Consider the following 16,472-nt stretch of genomic DNA (forward strand, 5'->3'; position numbering starts at 1 on the left):
AGGCACCCTGTTACAGGGAAGTTTTAACTGGCTTGCTTTTTTTGTTTGTGTGTTTGTTTTCCTCGCCTCCAAACTGGCATTCTCTAGAATTGATCACCTATAGTGGAAGGAAAGCAAACAAACCAGAGTGTTACTAGTTCATGCCAGGAAGCAACCCTAGCTGGCTATGTTTGTTAAAAATTCTGCTTTCTTGGCAAAAATCCTGGCTGTGACTTGTTTTTCAGCAGTACTGACTTTTTTTTTCTCTCATTTTTATTTTTTTTTTTAAAGATTTCACTTATTTATTTGATAGAGACCGCAAGAGAGGGGGAGTGGGAGAGAGAGAAGCAGGCTTCTCACTGAGCAGGGAGCCCTTTGTGGGGCTTGATCCCAGGACCCTGGGATCATGACCTGAGCCTAAGGCAGACGCCTAATGACTGAACCACCCAGGCGCCCCTTTTCTCTCTCTCTTAAAGATTTATTTATTTGAGAGAGAGAGAGAGAGAGAGAGAGCATGTGCGTCAGTGTGTGCGAGTTGGGGGAGGGGCAGAGAGAATCTTTAAGCAGACTCCCTGTTGAGTGCAGAGCCCAGGGGTGAGTGCATGGGTGGGGGCTCGATCTCAAGACCCGTGAGATCGTGACCTAAGCCAAGACCAAGAGTCTGACACAGCTGGCTGAGCCACCCAGGCACCTCCTGAATTCTTTTTTTGCAGACTTCTTCAAAAGTGGAAAGGCAGACAATAAGACCCTCTGATACCAGTTCATCACTTAACTTTGCAAGAATGTAACATTAGAATTGTAGCAGCAGCTGGGTGCCCCTTGAACAGAAGAGAGTGTTGCTAGGAATAGGGATAGCAGTTTGTAAGACTGATTTGGGTTTCATAAAGCAGATTATGATTCACTGAAATCTATCTTCTCGTGATGTTAATACTTTATCGGGACACCTTTCCCTTTTTATCAGTCACATAGAAAATCTAAGAGTGTTAATTTCTACAAGGCCAAAGCATCCTGTGCAGGGAAATTTAGTTCCACAGCCTTAAACTTTACCTTTAAACCTGGCCAGGTACTTCACAGATAACTTGCCCTTCAGGACTTTGGTGTGAATGACTCAGCGTAACTTACCACATTACTGGGATATGTTTCAAAATATAGTTCCTGTTGGTCTGTGTCTCAGGATTTGGAAGTGGGCACCTTTGCTAAGTATGGAAAGGACAGCATCCCTTCTCTTGCAGGGCACATTGGGAAAGCCCGCCTTGGGCTCGTAACACTAGTGATTTCAGGGATGGAGGTGCTAATTCGGACTCCGACGCTCAGATTTAACATGCTCTCAATTAGATAAGGACGTAATTTTTCCAACAGCAATCAGATAGAGTGTACTTGGATCTTACCCTTGCTCCACTCTTCTGACCCCATTATCGACTCGCACAGGCTCTGGGCCGGAGTGGCAGCACTGGGGTCTCGGGCTGTTTGCTTAGACTTTCCAGGCACCACGAATTACCTGTCGGTCCTGCTTTCTCGGTTTAGCACTTCCAAGCTATGGTTAAAGCGTTGGAGAAGGAGGCAGCCAGCGAGAAGCAGCAGCTGGTGGAAACCCACCTGGCTCGAGTGGAAGCTATGCTGAATGACCGCCGCCGAATGGCTCTGGAGAATTACCTGGCTGCCTTGCAGTCCGACCCCCCGCGGGTGAGTGCTGTGCGGAGCCTGGTCACTGGTGAACGTTGTCCTCGGGGTTGCCTGCTGTAACGTAGGCTCTGTGTAGAACCAGTAGATGATGACACACAGGTCAGCAAAAAGATTACGTTTCTGTGGCAAGTTCTGGTGAGGCTGGAGGAGGTAAGGAAAGAAGAGTAGGAAGGAAGAGGTATGTTCTAGTATGTGCTTAGGTCACCGTAGCGTCACGCTTTCTGCTTGCATGTGCCGCCTGTGATAATGGAAGTACCTTCCCTCACAGTACTGGTTGGTAGTTACTCAGTTATTGAATTTTTGTAGTAGCTTTACTTTCAAAGATTAAAAACCTGTCTTTCAAAGCTTTTGCACTCATTCTGTTCTAAAGAAGGTTATGAAAAAAGGGGTAAAGGAACTTCCGTCGAAGCCCTTTGTGCTAGTGACCTCATATTTCTTTATCCCTTAACTCCAACCTACCTTGCTTTGGGGGGATGGAAAGTACCGTCAAGTACGGTATTAGTATCCTTAAGTGAGCAAGTAAAAGTCTTTTCTGGGTGACACAGGGGTTGCCTACCTTGTAATTAAGGTGTCCGACACTTAACCCAGGGGAGAGGACAGAATGAGCGGGAGAATACTGTTGGTTGCAGCTCTGGAGCTTAGTTTTTGGTGCTTTCTGTAGAAAGGAAGTTTCTTACTCTTGGGTAAGCTAAAAGCTTCAAAAAGCATAGCTTTCATCCTTGTGCCTGGCTGGGCTTTACATTCTTAGGTGAGTGTTTTTAAGCTTTGCCTTCCTGCCTGTTTTCCATTCTGTAGTCTCTGGATCTTAAAACTACTGTTCTCTCTTGCAGCCTCATCGCATCCTCCAGGCCTTGCGGCGTTATGTCCGTGCTGAGAACAAAGATCGCCTGCATACCATCCGTCATTACCAGCACGTGCTGGCCGTTGACCCAGAAAAGGCAGCCCAAATGAAATCCCAGGTACGCTAGACAGAGTAGGAATTGTGGCGGGAGAGTGTCTCTAGCGGGGAGACTCTGCTTTGACCAGTGGTTGGGCAGTGCTGATATTGGAAAATGATAAATGGTATCCAAAGACATTATGAGGTTACAAGAGTTGGTTTGTGCAAAGATAACGATTTTTTAAAAAAAATATCTTCCCCGTACTTCTGTTAAATCGTTTCTATTTAAAAGAGTTTCTGGAAGTTTAGAAATGCATGATCATATTGAAGAGCTGAGTCAGTTTCTCAGTCTTTCTTTTATATCCGTTTATTTCGGATTTCGGGTACCACCAGAATGAATATTTGAAGTGTTTTTCTAGGCAACTATATCAAGCAGTTCTTAAAAATTATTTTGTTTTGTACACTAGTTTTAATTGAGACAGACACTGGTACCTTCCTGGGTTTGTTCCCTTACAGTTATCTGGAGAGGTCCGTTTCTGGACCCTCTTAATTTCGGTATCGTCCATCTGTTAACTGACGTTTTACTCTCTTGCATTTGTAGAAAAGAAGCCTTGCCTGCAAGACTGCTGGCTTCCTTGTAAACCAGCAAGTCTAATAGCTTAGCCTGTTGGTTTTCCTAGAAGGCCTCGTCATGACACAACTGATCTTAATTTCCTCCCATATTTTAAATTTAGTGCTGTGCTGATTGCCCAGTGTCCATGGGATGCACTTAGCCTCGAGGACACTTGCCCATCTCCTCAGGGACTCCCCTCCCAGCCTCTTGCCTAGTGTGTATTAGGATTGCAAGGCAATCTGCCCGGAAGTCTTAGGAGTCTTGCAACTGAGGTGGCTGCTCCCCTGGTTCAGAAGTTGGCTGCTGTCTACATGCCCAACTCAGCACTAGCATCTGACCTTGCGAAATGGAATCCCTTGTGTACCCTTGAGCAACTCACTATCAGTGTAGTATTAATTATAGTAGCTACAAAGATGAAGAATAATTACCCTTGAGCATACAGAGTTGATCTAGCAGTCGGATGTTTGGGGGAACGAGAAGAGTGGGAGAATGTGGAGAGGGGTGGCTCTGGGGACCCCGGGAGGCATATGGTACAGGCCTGGAGCTCAGTGCTTTGCTTTGAGCTGGTTGGAGTAGAAGAGAAGGCAGAAGGCCAAGTCCTGGAGTAACTTCCAGGAAGTGTAGGTGGAACAATGCATCCACCTTGACAGGGGCTAGGTTTTTCAGGTCTGTTTGGTTTTTTGAAAACAAAAACAAAAAACATGACCTTTTTTTTCCCCCCAGATTTTTTGTGGAAAAACTAGATTATAACATAGATCACAGAGTATTTTACAGAAGAGCCATTTTTATATGGTGTGAGAGTAGACGGAAAGGAGAGACCTTGATCGGTGTATCGACAACTAGGGAATGAGTTGTCTCCTCCGGCGTGAAAGTTGCGTGTGCTCTAAGCCCATAGTTCTAGTGGAACTTAACTTGGCTGCTGAATTACATGAACTTTTGCATGTTCCCCATTCGCTAACACTAGTTTGCGTGTTTGGTCTGGGGTGTGAGTGGTGTGGTGCCCTTCCCCCTCATCCTGTAGCTCAGGGCTCACTGTGAAGACGCGGATGTGTCCAGTATTCCACCCTGCGGCTCTTGTTTCTCCTGGGGGCATATGAACCGTCTTCAGTCAAATGGCTCCTTAATTCATCTGAAGTATAACAGCATCCACACGCGCGCAAAGACTGTGGGTGGTGCATTTTCACTTTCCATTTGCATTCTCCCTCTAAGGCACTTAACTCTGGTGCTTTCCCATCAATTTACTTGATTGAAAGAATGGCAAATATAAAATTAAATTGCTTTCATCCCTGTTTTTAAAGGTCAGAGAGACATCAATCTACAATAAAAGCATCTTTCCATTTTGACCATGGTAATGGCTTCAAGCCCACATAATTAATCCCTGGGCTTAGAGCACCCTCTTTAGGACGAGTATGGTAACTGCAAGTGTAACCGTCCTGAATTAGCCTGCGTGAGCTTCCACAACACAAGGCCTCGCTGTGGCCTTGGGGTGGATGTTAGCCCATGTCACCTTTCATTTCCACCCCAAAAAAGCTTTAAAAGTGACCAGTTTTGATGGCTTTTTTCCTTTTTAAAAAATATGAACAACCTAGAACTGTTGAATTCAGAGACGGTAGTGAACTGCAGAAGATAGATGGTAGGTAAGTCTTTATCACCCCCTAAAATCAGGTTTACTTATACCTCGGTGTAAATATTGAAAGGAATACTAATTCAGTTAAATATGAATAAACTTGTTCTGTTATTCATCATGGTAATCATTTCAAGCAGTTACTTAGCAAATCCATGAATGGCCCCCTCTCCATGCAAATCTACTTTTTAGCCAGTGATTTCATTCTCTTTTTACGCCATCCAGTCTGACCAGTGGTTAAAATTGACTCATTCCGAGTATCTGGCATTGTATAAATTCGGGGTCCTTTACTCTTGATTAGTACAGTTGCTAAGTGCCTCGTATAAAAATCAAATCAATAACTGCCTTGTGAAAGTTTTTAAATTAAATTTTCTTCTAACTCCGAGCACTGTCCGGATAAATTCTCGGATCACCAAGGGGTATTACACACAATCTGAACATACTCCTTGACAGCAGCCCCCCCCCCCCCCCGCCCAATCGGAGGCTTCGTTTCTGTGGTCTCAGTTACCCATGGGTCAGCTGTGGCCCGGAAGCGAGCGATCCTCCTGATGTATCATCAGGAGGAGCCTAACTTTATGTCCCAGGGCCTCCGTCATCCCCGTACTCCATCTCCTCGCGTAGCATTTTCTCTTCTGTCCTCATTACTAGGAGAAGGGTGAGTACAGTGCGGGAAGGTATTTTGAGGGAGAGACCATATTAAGTCACTTTATTATAGTATGATTGTTCCATTTTATTATTAGGTACTGTTCCTCTCTTACTGTGCCTAGCTTATAAGTTGAGGTCTATCATAGGTATGTATGTACAGGAAGAAGACCCAGTACGCAGGGGGCTCAGTAGTACTGTCTGCGGTTTCAGGCGTCCAGTGGAGGTCTTAGAACGTAGGCCCCACAGAGAAGGGGGGGACTGTTGTACTGCAGTGGTCAGCAAATAAGGGTGGGGTGGATGCATTTCCTCTGGCCAGCTGCTTTGCTGGACTCTGTAGAGAATATGCTTTTTCAGCTGATCTTTGCGGAAGCGTGGGTCTGCAAGTTTCCTCCGGGCCCGGCTCTGTTGGTAACAAGGCCTCTCCACCGTACTGTACCTCCAGGTGATGACCCATCTCCATGTGATTGAAGAAAGAAGGAACCAGAGCCTCTCCCTGCTCTACAAAGTACCTTACGTAGCCCAGGAAATCCAAGAGGAAATTGGTGGGTGCTGTGTTTGTATCGCGGTCCAGTGGGACTGCTGGCTGAGGCTCGGGGGTGGCAGAGTGCACGACTAGAGAAGTCGGGACAGCCAGGGCCAGGAAGCTGGGCATTAGCACGCCGGGGTGTAAGTCTCAAATTCACTGGAGCTGATGTGGCAAGGTCAAGGAGTAACCCAGGACAGATGTACTGGCTGTGAGCCGCGGAGCCTTGAGTTTCTTGACCTCTACTCTGTGACCGGAAGAAAAACTCTAGGGTGTGAAATTGCAAGGGACCAGGGGAATTTCCTGTTGCCCTTTTGCCCCTTAATTGCTGATGCATTTCAAGGCTCCTGCTTTACACACCTTCTTACTTCTCCTCCCTCTTCTGCTCTTCACCTGCTTCATTTATTTGGCAAATATTTATCGTGGCTACTGTGAGTCACAGAGCAAAATGGTGCATGAGCAGGCAGTATGTCCTGGAGGTCATGTTACAGTAGGGGAATCAGGAAAATAAGACAAGGAGTGCCACGGGGTGGGGCAGGGGGACGGAAGGGCAGGGTGGGCCAGCGGAGAGTGGCTGGGTGGTCAGGAGGGCCGTCTCGGGCACAGTGACCTGAGATCCGCATGACGAGAAGGAGCCTCCCATGCAGCGATCACGAGGGGGAAACACTGTGAGCAGAGGGAATGGCCGCTGCAGCTGCCTGAAGTTCAAGTCGAGTTGACAACATTCGAGTAGATCAGTGTGGCGAGAACACACGGGGGGACAAAGGGGGGCCAAAGAAGTTGGCAGAGGCCAATTTGTTCAGAGATTTTAGCAAAATCAAGGAGTTTGGGCTTTATTCTAGGAAAATGGGAAGCCGTTAGAGGGTTTTAAATGAGGGAGTGACTAGATCTGTATTATGCTTTAAAAAAGAACAGGAATTTAAAAAAAAAAAAAATCCTTGGCTGCTGTGTGCTATTAAAATTACAAAGCTGCCAGGAAGCCATTATAAACATCTGGTTTATACGCTGGTAGTGGGCCCTGTGGTGGTCGTGGAGGAAATAAAGAGGTGAGGGCTGTAGGGCATGTCGCAGAGGAAGGGTGAGCAGGGGGTGCCGCTGGCTCGGGTGCCAGGGGTGTGAGGGATAGGAAAGCCCCGAGGGCAGTGCCTGGGCCTTTCCAGCGTCCGCAGCGGCGTGGACAGTGGTGCCCCACTTCCCTGAGGAAAAGCGGAGAAAACACAAGTTGCTGCTGGACGTGAAGCGGGTCCGGGCAGTAGATAGGAGGTACAGTTTGGGGGGTCATTTAAAAATCTCTGCCGTGGGAAGAAACCATTGAGCCCCAGAGCAGGCTCATAAAGGAGAGAGGTGGGCCAGGGCCGGGGTTCTGCGGTGCTACAGAATCGGGGCTGTAGCTAGGAGGCAGTTGTCCACTGCACCGCAAGCTGGCGAGATGCTCGCCGCAGCAGACCTCATGTTCTGTGGTGACCCGAGTGAGCCTCGTTCGCACTGGTGGTCCTTCTGAAAGCCGGCTCCCTGCCGTGTGTCTGTCTTTGTCAGACGAGCTGCTGCAAGAGCAGCGAGCCGACACGGACCAGCTCACTGCCTCTATGTCCGAGACCCCCGTGGACGTCCGGGTGAGCTCCGAAGAGAGTGATGAGACCCCGCCGTTCCGCCCCTTCCATCCCTTCCCGTCCTTACCTGAGAACGAAGGTGTGTATGCTTGGCTGGGGGGGCGCGGGGGGGGGTGCATGGGCGGGGGCGCGCGGTTAGAAACCCGAAGGGAGCGTTTGGGACCTGGGTTGTGGCAGGGGGGCTGTGCTCCTGGTGACAGCTGGGCAGGGATTCACTGAGCACCTACTGTGTGCCGGCACCGTGCCGGGTGCCTTCAGATCGCCGGCTTCAGGATCCCCATGAGGTCAGTAATATGCCTCCCACTTTATAGACGCTTTGTGTAAAACCCTCTCTTTTTCCTGGTCCTGTCAGCTGCCTCCACAGGGTGTGTGACTCCTGGCACGTGGACGTCACTCAGCTGCTTAAATAGCACTTCCGTGTTATGTGAGGTCATCAGCTTTTCATAGCAAGCGAGGGGGGCAGGCAGTGGGAAGGCTACAGAGGTGGCTTGACTTGTTCAAGGTGACACGTCTGGTATTGGGGGGGGTGAGGGGGTCGGCGGGATCAGAAGACCTGTCCCCCTCACTCCCGGTCTGGCATGCTTCCTTCTATTCCCTTGCTGGTTCTCGGTGTCTAAAAGGATCTTTGAAAGCTGTGGGTCTGCACCAGAAATAAACAAGCTGCTGAGCCCGGTGCCCTGAGACCAGGGTGTGGAATCCGTTTCTATTTATTTGTTTGCTGCTGACGGCAGTGACGGGGGAAATAGTGGCCACAACCATGGAGTCCTTATCATGGGCCGCTCTAGCTAAGCCTGGTGCACGGCTGCTCTCCTTGAGTCCTCAAGAAAGCCCTCTTAACGTGGGTCCTGGGGCCTGCCCTCATTTGAGCATTCCACGATGTAAAGAGGTTAAGTGTCTGCCCAGGGTCACGTAGCTTGTAGGTGGAGAGTAAGGATTTGAACCCCTGCAGTCTTGGGTATGGTGCAGCTTGCCCCTGACCAGATACAGCAGGGCTGGAACAGAGGCCTGCCGAACGGGGACACTGGGGGGCACCCAGCTTCACCTTCAGACCTTAACAGAATGCCTTCTGAACTAGTTACCCCAGAAGCACCAACTCAGTTTGGGACAGAATCTGAGAAAGGACCCAGATACCACTTCATTCCTAAAACCCGCACTTCCAAACGCCAGACTTCCATGGGCCTGTAGGGTGGCCACGCTTACACACTTTGTTTGGGGTGGGGGCATCTCGGACAGGTCTGAACGAGGACCCTGTCTCCTTGTCAGAAAACCACAGTCGATAGATACTGACTTTGTTTTTATTATTTCCTGAGAAAAACAACTGCGGGCTCAGCTGAAAAATTTGGGAATCTCCCCAAATCCCCCCCCGCCCGCCAGAGACCCAAGGCAGACCTGTTTTTTCTCTCCTGCCTTCCAGTCCACATGCTGTGGGTCTTGCTTGCTGGTTTGTTATGGGATATTTCAGGCATGTCTTTAAGGAAGGATACTTTCTGTTCACATTATAGAGAAATTCTAAGGTAGGAATTTCGAAAGAAGCCATTTTCTTTCTTAATCTCCTTTTTGTGCTATTTTTTTTTTTTTTATTGTTTTCCTTTCTGCTAGACACTCAGCCGGAGTTGTACCACCCAATGAAAAAAGGTTGGTCTGTCAAAGATGTTCCCTTTAAAGATCTCATTCCTTTTCACTTCCCCCGTGTGTCGGGAGTTTCATTTTCTGTGTCATACCATCACCTGAGATGTTCCCACCTCATTTCTTTAGACGTGGCTCTGAGTGGAACCAGAGTAGCCCTGTGTCCTGCACGTAGGATCCAGTGTCCGTGGTATTGGTGATAAGGTGGCCATCCTGAACTTTCCTTCTGGATGTCCAGGGAATACAGATATTTTTATGAAACATTTTCGTCTGGGTAGATTTTTAAGTGCATAGCCAACTTACACCGGTTGGCTGGAATTGCTCATATAGTTGAAAACATGCTGGGGCCGCCTGGCTGGCTTGGTCAGTAGAGCTCTCGACTCTTGATCTTCGGGTTGTGAGTTCGAAGCCCACATTGGGTGGAGAGTCTACTTTAAAATCTTTTTAAAAAATTAAAATAGGCTTGATTTAGGGGCAGGTGGAGAGTTTTTCTTTGACCTCTTTTCTTTTCTCCCCCCGCCTCTGTGCTGCCCCCACTACATCTTTCCCTTTCCTTTTAGCTGCGCCTGACCCTTTGTCGATGCCCACTTGTCTCCTGTCCGGAGCTGTAGCACTCCTCAAAAGCTTAGAAGCTGATGGATGGAACAGGTTGTGACAAGTGAACTCTTGCGGCATGGTAGTGAGTGTCCAAGCTTCAGAACAGGCTCGGGCTCTGTAAGCACTGTGCTGAGGGCCTCACGTGCTTGGGCTCATTTAATGCACTGAGCACACCTCATGGTCAGGTTTCTCGCTCTCTCAGACAGATTAGGTGGTTGAAGAAGCCTCAGGCTGCATGATTTGCTCAGTCATGACTTTGAGAAATGGAGGAATCTGGATTTGAACCCAGCTCCTTTGTCTTCAAAGCCCATGCTGTTTCTGTTCCATACAATGCTGCTGAATCTCTCCGGCTTGTTGGGTAGTCTGCCGTCCTAGCGTCAGTGTTTTCTTAGTGTGTGTTTTATGAGCCCAGTGTACTGGCTCTGGCAGACTTTGGATGGACCAGGCAGTGTTCTCTAAGAATTTGATGTTGTGGTTTTTGCCACAGCTTTGCCTCAGAACATGAAGAGTGCAGTTTGAATCTTGTAAAAATCACGTATATGTAAATGCTTGATTTGGTTCTACTTGAATATTCCTCTTCTCGGAGATGACTGTGTTCCCTTTCCTCTGAACAGTAGTACCTCTTAGATATTTGTAGAGATGAATTTCCTAGAAATTTACCTGGCTTTCGTCCTCATACCTCAGTCATTACTAGTTGGAATAATTCAAACATGAATTTTTGTTCTCTTAATGTCAACTTGTTTATGCCTTCTGTAAAACCAAGGTGGCTTTGGTCAGTGTTTAAGAAAACGTGGGTTATACCACCAAAGGAGTATGAGAACAGTCTAGACTAGTAGTAGGACTTAAAATTTGTTGGTTCAGTGCCATGTTACTTTTCAAATAGGATCCTGCCCTGTGACCTTTAAAGTCTGGAGGAGGAGAGAGGGAGTGATGGAAGGATTAGAATTTACTAGGCTTGCTCATCCGCAGCCATGCTGAGACAGCACCTCTCCAGATTCCTCTTTCTCAAATAGTCAGTGTGCAATAATACTGTTTCAGTGGCCTTTTGAGACTACAAAAGCCAGCCCTGATTTAACTCACCCTAGAATCGAGTTGTGAAGTTCCTCTTTGAAGTGAATGCTTTAGGAAAAACTGGCATTATTTTTGTCTGCCTTCTAATGAGTGAACACAGGAGCTAGCCCTCGTGATCGGCGCCCATGGTAGCTTTTACTCACGGCTCCACGTCAAGAACGCGTCTGGTTGTGAGCTGTGCTGTGGCCGGGCCTAGTGTCATTGTCGGCAAGCCCAGAGACAGCAGTGCTTGGCATATACTTCTGTTTGAGTCTTCCTCACATGCAGGTGGTCCCCTTAGAATGCTGTCAGGTGATCTATTTATAGAGGGTTCAAATCACAGACATTTATATAGAACTGTGTATCTTATTGTTCACAAAAAACTGGTAGGATAGCTAGAAGTCCCAAGCTTTTTGGAGCTAGAAATAAGGAGGATGGCTTGTCGCTTCTCCTCTGCCTGGGTTCGTGCTGGCTTCAGTCACGCCACATCTTTGGATACTGTCATTTGGGGTGCCACGCACAGGTGACATTGGCTCAAGTGATACCTGACCTTGACAAGAGGAGTGTGGCTAGTCTTGCTCCACATATAGATAGGTGCCTTCCACCCTTGTGATAGAATTCTCCCTGTCTGTGGAGTGCCTCTTTCCTGTTCATTCTCTAATCCCCATCGAAGATGTGACATCTGTGATCTAAGCCCTCAGAGGGTGACCGGCTAGTGGGAGACAGAAGAAGACAGATGAGGATAAACAAGGATTTTAAGTGCTGTAAGCTGGGACTGTCTCCCAAGAGGAGCTGCAGCTCCAAGGACAAGGTCCTTCATCAGGCAAGGAGGGTATTTCAGGCAGACAGAATTGCCTGTGGAATAAAATATGATGCCCGAGGCAGACGTGCAGATTCATTGCTGGTATGATGGTGCCTCCATCCAAAGGGAGCCCAGGATGTCGAAGGACCAGGTTGTGGGATAATAGGTGCTTGGTAATATCCCAGAAGGGTATTACATGTTTTTCTGTGCTAGGTTGCCTTTGGACTCCACTTCTGTTTACCTTATAATAAACATTCTTTTCTGAAGCCTGGCATTCCATTTTTCCAAGTTGGATATAAGTAAGCACTCTCTCCTCCTCCATTATACCCATCGGTCCTCTGAAAAATGCCTGTACCATTCATCTTTATAGAGCACAGTGCATCCCCAGAAATGGGAACAAAGTAGCATATCATCTAGCCTGGGTGGGCGGTGGGGGTGGGGAGGTGATCAGCGAGGGCTCCCCGGCTCTCAGGAGGGAGTTTACTGCTTCTGTGAAGTTGGCATGAGGCCGGCCCAGCCTGGGAAACACTTAGCTGTGCTCTCTCTCCAACACAGGATCTGGAGTGGGAGAGCAGGATGGAGGGCTGATCGGTGCTGAGGAGAAAGTGATTAACAGTAAGAATAAAGTGGATGAAAATATGGTGAGCCATTTCTCCCTTCTGCCCTACCCTGTTTTAATTTTGAGACTAGTTGGCATGAGTGGCATTGTTCTAGATGCCTTCCCGATGAACCTCCATGTGTTCCTTTTCCGTATGGTAGAAGATGGGTCGGCTCCAACTACTCCCACAAATTGTATTGTTTAGCATCTGGGTATGAGAAGGAATAAAGAATCATTTTTCAGCAGTGGCTCATCTCTTGATGAGGGGGAAATAAATTTGCAACCGAAGATAGGGATAAAATATGAGAGGCCATTTTCAAGTGAATATAGAGATTTAGTAACTTGAAATTGGAATAGAGTCGACTTTGACTCTTCTGTTGCCTTAGGTTTATACCTACTATTATTATTATACGAGCACTTTCTGTCACTGATATTTCTGGATTCTCCTCAACTGAGTTCGATACTTGAACGGGACTTCTTGGGAGTCTGTCCTGAAATGTCTCTCCATAATGGTTACCTAAAGGAACATGCAGGCGAGAGCCCTGAGGGGCCAGCTGTGACTCAGTAACCTTGTCCACACTGGCTTCCTCCTCTAGCGCTTTGGTGAGTGGATTTAGAACGTGACGAACTGCTTGGTTAGTGGGTATCCTCAGGTATCTGCTTCCCTCCAGCAAATAATAAATGGGGTAGAAAAGAAGCGGTTCCATTTGTACTGAAGGTCCCCCTTCCACCCAGGTGCTGACCTTTTCGTACGGTTTCAGGTCATCGACGAGACTCTGGACGTTAAGGAAATGATCTTCAATGCCGAGAGGGTCGGTGGCCTGGAGGCAGAACCGGTGCGTGTTCAGCTCCAGAACCCAGCTGCCAGGGTTCACGGCGCTCTTTCCATTTCAAGTGGAAAACGGAGAGATGCCCGGCGTCTCAAGTTATCAAAGGCCCCCGTCCCCATTTTTCCACACGTTTGGATAAGAAAGCTAAAATTAGGATCTCCGTGGAGATTGGGAAAAGTGGGAGTTCTCCTTATGGGGATGGTTACTTGGAAGGCAGGACCTTGGAGCTCCCGTGGGTTTCGGAGTCATGACTCTCCAGGAGCTAGGGCCTCGTGGAGTGCGTGTCTCCCGCTGTGCTGAGTCACCGAGACCTTGTCGCACGTCTGCTCTGTTACTGTAGGAATCTGTGGGGCCCCTACGGGAGGACTTCAGTCTGAGCAGCAGTGCCCTCATTGGGCTGTTGGTCATTGCGGTGGCCATCGCCACGGTCATCGTCATCAGCCTGGTGATGCTGAGGAAGAGACAGTATGGCACCATCAGCCATGGGATCGTGGAGGTGAGTAGGCCTTTCTTTGTGCCATGGCCCCGAGCTGGTGACGGCTTGCTCTGTGCTGTCAGGGAGGTTAATGGCATGCAAACATCTCAACTTCATGGGCGCCGCGCTTCAATTAAAGTAGTCACTGGGTTATCAGGTCATGTTTTGGAAGTCCGCCCCAACTGAATTATATTGGCCCTGTCACATTTTAACATTAATTTGGGCCTTTGACTGTGAATGGGAGGAAAACATAAGAGCGTTTTATGCTGCAGAGGGTGAAAACTTTTCTCAGATTATTTCCTTGGTGTTTCCTTCTTTCCGGTATGTTTAGGTATTTGGGAATGAGGACTGTCGATACCCTTCTTTGTTTTTGTTGCTGACTTTTTTTTTTTTTAAGATTTTTATTTATTTATTTGACAGAGAGAGGGAACACAAGCAGGGGGAGTGGGAGAGGGAGAAGCAGGCTTCCCGCTGAGCAGGGAGCCCGATGCGGGGCTCGATCCCAGGACCCTGGGACCATGACCTGAGCCGAAGGCAGACGCTTAATGACTGAGCCACCCAGGCGCCCCCAGTAGTCTTTTTTTAATGGGGGGGGGGAAAAGCAACAGGAAATTTAGAGCCAGAGCAGACTGTTTCGGTTCCGTCTTCTGCTGATTCATAATTAGAATTGCTTACGACTCATTTTGAGGTAGGTGATGGGAATGTCCAGAGTTTCTTGGTTCCAGAAAATGAATACAATAAGGAATGTGATGTGCCCTGGAAAATAAGTTCAGATGTGTGTCTTAGTGACTTGGTTTCACCTCCTGCTAGACACTGGCCTAGTAGTAGAATTTCTGAGCTGGAAGAGACCCACAGATCACGTGATCCCAGTTCTCATTTTATAGGGATCACTCACCGAGGCTGTCCCAAATAGTGAGCGGCACAACTGAGACATGGTTGGTGCCGTGGTGCTAGGAAGTTCCGTTCACTCTTTCCTTTAACTCGGACTCCACTTTTAGGACTCCAGCTTTCAGAAGGCTCTTTGACCCCCTTCTTTTCTTCCTCCGCCTCCCCCAGTGTCCTCACCACTGACTCTCGTTTGGTCTATCCGGTGGCAGTTGGACACCGGGTAGACTTTGGTTCCTAGGGGACTGCACAGCAAACGGCTCCAGTGCTCCGATCTGTGCAGTTGTCTTCCGGTACGGTGCAGTGATCTTCCTTCTTCGTTCCTCCAGGTTGACCCAATGCTCACCCCAGAGGAGCGTCACCTGAACAAGATGCAGAACCATGGTTACGAAAACCCCACCTACAAATACCTGGAGCAGATGCAGATCTAAGCGGAAGGAAGCGCGAGGCGCCACCCGTTGGAGCAGGTGCTGCAGGTGGGCCAGGAGATGGAGGTCCGGTGTTTTGGGTCAACTCCTGACCAGCAGTTGCGCCCGGAGGATTTCATTCGGACCTCCTGGATCATTAAGACTCTAAAGTACTACTGTAGAATCACAATTTCCATTCTTTTAAATGGGTGAAAAATGTTAATATAACAATATATGATATATAAACCTTAAATGAAATGAAAAAAATGATCTATTGCAGATATTTGACTGATGTAGTTTTCTTTTTTTAAATTAATCAGAAATCCCACTTCTATTGTATTGTCTCACATATGCTCTCTGTAAATGGACAATGTTGGTTTTCGGTGATGGACTGTATATGCAGGCCGTTCCATCTACATTGTATAAACCACTCTTTAAGGCTCATTCACTGTCCTGGTTTTTCTTAGGAAAAAAAGAAAAAGAAATTAAGGCAGTATTCCCTTTTTAAATGAGCTAGCTTTCAGAAAGTTGCCTAGAAACTAAATGTAATAGGGAACCGTCATTGACCACTCAAGCACATCATGAGACCCTTGCAGAATCGTGTTAAAGGACCAGTTTCTTGGAAGTCTGGTGTTCCCAGTGCTGGGCACCTTGGTGTCACCCAGGAGGCTGAAAGCATTTGAGTTCGGCAGCTTTTAGCAAGCCTACCGTATACAGATTAGGGCAGCCACTCCTGCTTTCCTTCTAAATCCAGTTCTTCCACGGAAATTAGCCTGTAGTTTATATAGGATGTCCTTCCACTGTCTGCCGTTGACTTACTGTAGCTTTTTACTACTCAATTCCTTTTCCAGTCATGTCCACACGTACTGTCTTTTCCTATTTGGACACCCTCCCCCCCCCCCGGCCCCAGCACTGACCCTCCTCCCTCCCCTTTGTACCCTGACTTCCCTGCCCGCCCCCTCAGCTGCTCAGAGAAGACCGCAGTAGGGGGTGCCACGCACCCAGGAGAGAGGTGGGGGGCTGGCTTTTATGTGCAAGGAGGATGCTCCACGTTGTACATGAAATGCTCTGTAGACACCGTGTAAAGCTTTGGAGATTTTGTTTCCTTCACCTGAGTCTTTGTGATGCTTGTATAGTTGGTGATGCTCACAGTTTTTTCTTTTTCTTCTGTTCTTCTTTCTTTTCGTTTCATTCTTTTTCTTTATTTTAGTCGGAAGGTTCTGGTAACCTGTGGTGTATTTTTTTCTATTTCCCTGTGACCTTTTTTTTTTTTTCCCTTCTTCTTCCTCCCCTTTACCTTATCCATGTGTCTTCCCACTATGCACAGATAAACTTCACCTACAAACTCCTTAATCTGATCTGTGGAGAATGTACAGTTGAAACACATCAATAAATACTTTAACTTCCACCAAGACTCCTTGTTTCATTGGCGTGGTGTTAATCTGTGGGGATGGCTGTAACCCTCCTGCCTTCCCTAGAAGGTTCCAAGCTGCACCACAGGGACAGGAATCTGGCCACTCAAGCAAGTTGGCTCTTAGGCTTGAATTCCGTTTTTTCTTAAAAAATTTTTTTAAAAGACTTTTTTCATCCATTTGACAGACACAGCGAGAGAGGGAACACAAGCAGGGGGAGTGGGAGAGGGAGAAGC

At 47.7% G+C, this 16,472-nt stretch overlaps 1 protein-coding gene across 4 annotated transcripts in view; it reads left to right on the forward strand.

Moving 5' to 3' along the window:
- Nucleotides 1-16,232, forward strand: part of APLP2 (amyloid beta precursor like protein 2) — an 85,250-nt gene extending 69,018 nt beyond the window's left edge. For 2 of the 4 annotated variants that reach the window (XM_025893418.2, XM_025893420.2), the window contains 9 exons: nucleotides 1,504-1,662; nucleotides 2,493-2,621; nucleotides 5,864-5,963; nucleotides 7,481-7,633; nucleotides 9,154-9,189; nucleotides 12,185-12,270; nucleotides 12,989-13,063; nucleotides 13,398-13,553; nucleotides 14,747-16,232. In XM_025893418.2, coding sequence (XP_025749203.1) covers nucleotides 1,504-1,662; nucleotides 2,493-2,621; nucleotides 5,864-5,963; nucleotides 7,481-7,633; nucleotides 9,154-9,189; nucleotides 12,185-12,270; nucleotides 12,989-13,063; nucleotides 13,398-13,553; nucleotides 14,747-14,848 — 996 coding nt within the window. In that variant the 3' untranslated portion in view covers nucleotides 14,849-16,232. The remainder of the gene's footprint in view (nucleotides 1-1,503; nucleotides 1,663-2,492; nucleotides 2,622-5,863; nucleotides 5,964-7,480; nucleotides 7,634-9,153; nucleotides 9,190-12,184; nucleotides 12,271-12,988; nucleotides 13,064-13,397; nucleotides 13,554-14,746) is intronic. The other 2 variants (XM_025893419.2, XM_025893421.2) reach the window with 1 other exon arrangement.
- The last annotated feature ends 240 nt before the right edge of the window (nucleotides 16,233-16,472 follow it).

This window comes from Callorhinus ursinus, unplaced genomic scaffold, assembly GCF_003265705.2.
Source record: "Callorhinus ursinus isolate GAN/ISIS: 27379988/994484 unplaced genomic scaffold, GSC_fseal_2.0 scaffold19, whole genome shotgun sequence".
Taxonomy (NCBI): Eukaryota; Metazoa; Chordata; class Mammalia; order Carnivora; family Otariidae; genus Callorhinus; species Callorhinus ursinus.